This window comes from Scomber scombrus, chromosome 10 (assembly GCF_963691925.1).
Source record: "Scomber scombrus chromosome 10, fScoSco1.1, whole genome shotgun sequence".
Lineage (NCBI taxonomy): Eukaryota > Metazoa > Chordata > Actinopteri > Scombriformes > Scombridae > Scomber > Scomber scombrus.
This window is the reverse complement of record NC_084979.1, coordinates 3384172-3390171: the sequence shown is the minus strand read 5'-3', so window position 1 is coordinate 3390171 and position 6000 is coordinate 3384172. Positions and strand designations below refer to the sequence as shown.

The following is a 6000-nucleotide window of genomic DNA, read 5'->3' as shown; positions in this document are numbered from 1 at the left end:
CTGAGCACTATCGGTGTAAGATACATTTTAATGAAATCAATTCCAGAGATGGGTCAAAATGTTAATTCGCTGATTAGACAATTTTTTTTTTGTGGATTCAACAAGAGCAAGTCACTTCAGGACATTTCTGGTATTTTTTTTTTTTAGGTTCCGCAAAGTTAATTGATTTCACCCATAAGACACATTTGATATATCTGGTTAGAAGTCACATTACCTCAGTTTACTTAAAAGACAAGGGTGGTAATATTCTATATTTTTCTTATTATTAATGAAGTCAATGGAAAGACCTAAACAAACAATGCATTAATCCTATTAAGAGTAGTATGTGTATCTCAATTCTCTGTGCTTTAGAGCTCCACACACGCACTCAATCCTACGTACACCATCTTGCTGCTAGAATTACTCACTAGCACGTATTAATCCGCGGTTGAAAGTAGTCCCCAACAAATGCAGTATATCCTCCTGTTTGAGTAATTTTTTGCTAAAAACTACAATGCCCAGCTGTTGTTAGAAATTGCTTTGCCATAAAAAAAAAGAAGAGATTATATATCTGTGTCTTCAATTAGAACCGATGGGTTAGGGAAGTTGTGAAAATACTGCGAGACAGACTAACACGCTGTTAGCTTTGGTCTTTCTATTGACAACAAGGACAATATGGTATAATGCCGGCCATATCCTGTTACAGTTTATTCAGGAATGTAATGATATCCAAGTCAGTATTATTTTTTTCATGAGCAACGTGATACACATTGTGATTGTAATTGTTAGCAGATGAAAGCAAAAGACTCTTGTTGGGTTGTTATGATGTAAACCGGAAAATACTGTATTTAAAGCTGCTGTAATCAATATTTTTTATATTAACAATGAATGAATTGACAATGTATAATGTGAAATGTGATGCTTGTGGTCATGAAGCCACAGAGTCACAGCTCTGCAGTTCGAGCACTCGACCTTACGGAGTTTTTTAGTGTCTTTTAGCTCAGTGTTTTGGTTTTACAGAAAATGTATTGTTTTGGTTGGGTCTCACTGCTCTCATTAGACTTGTTCTCAGATGTAGCAGGCAGCTGTTTTCAGTGAAAACGCTCTAAAAAACCAAATGTCCCTACTGCAAAATACACTCAGATAAAGTTAGCAGCTAACTTGTGAGCATAGTGGAGCATTTAGCTGCTAAAGAGTTGTTTTTTTCTTAGGAATTGTTGGACACCAAACAGAGTGAATGTAGGACTTGAATTCATCACATGGCCAAAATCATGACTCCAAATGAAAGCTAATGTTACCTTGTGCCTGTTTTCTGTGTAAATAAACATATCATTGCTAGCATATCAACTAAGCTAAGATAATAATGTGTCAGCGTTGTGTTTACAGCTTGTTGTACTGCCCCCAAGTGGCCAAATAAATAATTAATACAGGTTTTTACAATGCACCATACGAAAGGTGTTTAAACAGCTAAATGTGTGGAAAGTGAGTGGATGTTTGTTGTCACAGAGCTATGATTATACCAATAATGACCATACTTTAATAGATAATCAGATGTATTGATGTGGTTGATTGAACCCGTTGTCTTCCTTGTATTTTTTATCATGCCTTTGAAACAAGGTTTCACATCTGAATCCAGTTTCATCTCTGCCTCAGAAATGATTTGATGTGATGACAGTGAGTGCGATCAATAGAACAGAGTGGTAATGTTTTATCTCCTCTATTCCTTTTAGGTCCTGTTGGTGCAGCAGTAGCTACTTCTGAACTGGATCCACTTCCTGTCTCTGATATATCAGCTGCCTTTGCCTCGCTCGCCCCTCTCTCCGCCCGTCCATCTTCCCTTCATCCCCGCCTGTCAGTCTGTCAGCCCGTCCGTCCGTCCGTCCATGGACTGGTCGTGACCCTGGAGGGAGGGGGACAGAAACGAGGAAAGAGCGGAGTTGCAGAGGAGACGAAGGAAAAGAAAGCTGGATTCATTCAGACATCACGCTTCTGAAGTGCCCCTGCTTGCTGTCCTTCATCCCCCTCACCCTCCTCCTCCGATTATGGAGAATTAAAGGAGCAGTGGGAGGCCAGGGCAAGATAGTTAGGAGAAAAAATAAACCAACGCCCCTTCATTACCCTTTTAATTAAAAAAAAGGGTTTAGGCGTACCATTATAATTAGACATTTTTAAGTAAGAAATCAAAACAGAACCGAGACTCTTTACTGTTAAGCACATGAACAACCTTCCACCAACCAAACGAAAGGGGAACTGAGTCGAGACTACGGAGAGAGAGAAGGACCAAAACAGAAAAAGGAACTTTCTGACATGTCAACAACAGCAACGATGGGCGAAATGGCAAACAGCGCAGTGGAGTTTTATCCCAAAGGGACTCGAGGCGGGGGTGGAGGTGGAGGAAGAGCGGACGGAAGCAACACAGGGGGAGACTTTGGGGTCACAGTGGAAGAGCTGAGGGACCTGATGGAGCTCCGAGGGACTGACGCCTTGACTAAGATCCAGGAAAGCTACGGAGACACAGAGGGGCTCTGCCAGAGACTACTGTCCAGCACCACTGAGGGTGAGCAAGCCTGGATGGTCCAATGGTTGAATGGGTAAAAAAAGTATATGGGTGGGTGGGTGGATGAATAATGGAGGAGTATATGGTTAGATGGATGAATGGGTGAGAGTACAGATGTATAAATAGACTGATGTAGGAATGGTTCTGTGGATGAGTAGACACATGAATGGGTGAATAGTTTGCTGGATCGCTGGATGGATGGATGGATTTATAGAGTGGATGAATGGAGATGCGGTAGTGGGGAGGTGAATTGGTACACTGAGATTATCTGAATGAACGAGTGGAAGAACGGATGACGTTGTACTCTCGGTTGGAGTCACACATAAACACCACTGCATTAGTCGCATTGTTGCAAACTGTGCCTAAATCTGATCATCGTCATTTGCCTCCAACAACTGGAAGTGATGAGCTGCCGTCACAAATCATTATATAACAATCTAAAATTAAGTTTTAACACTAACCCGCTTGATGACAGAAACTGACCAAGACAACATTAATTCCATGTTATGCACTCAGTTCACTTCACTGCAGTAGAACACATTTCAAACAGAAGGATGAAATGATGTACGAAACAAACGCACCTCCGTCAAACAGTAAAATCACACTTTACTCCTGGAGTGTAATCCTGGCTATAGAAAGTGACTTTGGGTCGTGTTGCGTGCTCAGAGAACATGGCTGGATGGATTGATTGATGAATGAATGAGGGGATTATAGTGGATGAATGATTGGAAAGCTGATAGAGTAAATCAATAAATGGATGATTGGAGTTAGAGGGTGCAGAGAATCTCTGATTGTACACATGCAATTATTGCAGACACAGTATATGTAAGTGTGGGTTTATGCAAAGGGATTGACCTATTTTGATTATTGGTTAAGTTATTGAGAATTGCATTAACTTATCAATTAATCATTTTAGGGCTGGGACCAACTATTATTTTATTGTTGGTTAATCTGCAGATTATTAAATAATTATTTAAAAAAAGAAAAACAAGCAAATCCTCACCTTGTGGAAGCTGGAACTAGAGTGTTAGTTCACAATGAATGAATGAATGAATTGCAATACATTTCTGATGATTGATTGAATGATTAATAGACTAATCATTTGAGTTGTAAATTATTATTCATTATTAATAAAAAATAATTGTTGGTTGCAGCTTGCTTGTGAAAAATGGGTTGAAAGTGTCTTAAAATTGTCTGATTTTTACATGTTACTGACTGATTAGTGGATTTACTGCTTCTGCACTGTTGCTGTAAGTGTTAATGATAATGTTCAACTGCAAATTTAAACACACTCCCATGTTAATATGATCATGCCAATCAAAGATCTTTAATGACTAGTGATCGTAGAATTTTAAGTCTTAGCGTGTGTCGCGTATGTTCGTGCATGTGCACACTTGCATGTTTCTAACAGGGGTGTGGTACCACCACTACGCCCACTCCTTCAACTACTTTGTAACCTAGCAACACAACATCAGAGAGAAGTTGGCTTGGGAAGTCAGCAAGAGAGAGAAAGATGACCGAGAACTGTGAGATGGAGATGGTGAGGAGCAGAGAGGGGTGAAACGCAGGAGGAAGACTGTGTGTGTGTCTGTGTGTGTGTGTGTGTGTGTGTGTGTGTGTGTGTGTGTGTGTGTATGTGTGTGAGAGAGAAAGCGAAAGAGATGCAGAAAAGGTGAGGGAGTTGGTGGGTGTAGAGTTACAGTAAGTCTGTGTTGAGTGTTGCTAATTTGATACTGTGAGCTGGTCAGGAATCAGTGCAGCAGGTCCCAACAAACCAAGCAAACACACACACACACACACGCGCACACACACACACAGAATCATGTACTGGCAGTTGTCCCTACAAAGCACAGTTGGCAAACAACACACACGAACGTACATACACTTTGCTATCCGCACACTTCTTTTGCACTGTGTTGACTTTCACTAATTTCATACGGTGTCACGTGACCTGACAAACCAGCCGGAGCCCAAACTCGGCTGAAGAAAACATGTTTGTCACCTTGTAGAAATCTAATGTCATTAATTGAAACTCCGTCTGCTCAAAACTTGTGACCGATCACTCAGGACCCCACAGCTCAAGATATTTTCTGCTCCGCAATCGGAGACGTTTGACAGTGCAACAAAAAGCTGCTGCCTCTTCTTAGCGAGATCACAATAGCAATGATCACAGAGGAAGATCATGAGTTGGCAGATCAGATGGATAGATGGGAAAATATGGGTAGAGAAACACTCACGCGTACCGAAATGCATATTTTCAAACGGCACGGCGCAAACAGATATGACACGCGCATTCACAGACACGCACGCGCCACACGCATATACATTATGATGCAGTTGATTGCTGAACATCAGCTGTAACAAGATACACAGAGCAGGGGTTAAACCAATACAGAATGGGATCTCTTTTACACACATACACACGCTGATATGGATATCCCAGCACTGCAGTATGAGACCATTAAATCCACATTGAAAGGAGAAAAAGAAGGAGGAGGAGAAACAACGAGAAAAAGAAAGAAGGAGTGAAAGAAAGAGTGTGTGTGTGTGTGTGTGTGTGTGTGTGTGTGTGTGGTGAACGGGGGGTATGAGGGGTGAGAAGGGAAAGCTAGAACAGCTTGCCGCATTGTCAAGGACACATCAAGGGGAGATTGAGAGAAGGAGAAAAAGAGAGTAGGAGAGCCAACGAGAGAGGGTGAGGAGGAAGGGAAGAATGGAGGGATGGATAAGAGAGGGAGGGAGGGAGGGATGGACTAATGAAAGGAGGATACGACTCGCTACGATTACTCAGCATAAGGTCACCTGTTTTCTCTCTCTCTTCTGTCTCTGTCTCTCTCTCTCTCTCTCTCTCTCTCTCTCTCTCTCTCTCTCTCTCTCTCTCTCTCTCTCTCTGCCTTTCCTTGGCCTGAACCCTGTTGAGCATCATATTGCTACACAACTCTACATATGAGCAACATATGACTCTCTGCAGCAAGCACACTGGACCAGAAAGTCTCAGAATAGACACACACACACACACACACACACACACACACACACACACGCACACACACACGCACGCACGCACAGGCAAACGGATGCAAAGGTTGTCACCGATCTTGGCCAACCACAGCATACAAATTGCTGTTCTCCCTCCTCAACAGCCAATCCAAAAAAAAAAGGGAAAAAAAAGAAAAGAAAGCTCCAAACCTAGCACACTGGAGGAATGACATCACCTGTTGCTGGGCAGAAACCTGTTAGAGACAGGAAGCCCTGGACCTGATATCCTGGTCACCATGGAAACTGAATCACTTAGGGGTGAGGTTGAAGGGGGAGAGGAGGGTAAGGATGGAGAAGTTGCAGTGAGCCTGGAGACGAGAGAGACAGTTTGGAGGGAGGAAAGTAAATTTGGGATTAGCTGCCTTAATTCTTAGTATGTAACTGGATGAAGAAAGTTTAGTCTACTTGGCTTTGTATTTTTTGGA

The 6000-nt window shown here is 42.1% G+C and overlaps 1 protein-coding gene across 1 annotated transcript in view; it reads left to right on the top strand.

Moving 5' to 3' along the window:
* The first annotated feature begins 2286 nt into the window (after window positions 1–2286).
* atp2b3b (ATPase plasma membrane Ca2+ transporting 3b) overlaps window positions 2287–6000 on the top strand; it is a 38005-nt gene continuing 34291 nt past the window's right edge. Inside the window, exon 1 of the mRNA XM_062426900.1 lies at window positions 2287–2536. Coding sequence (XP_062282884.1) covers window positions 2287–2536 — 250 coding nt within the window. The remainder of the gene's footprint in view (window positions 2537–6000) is intronic.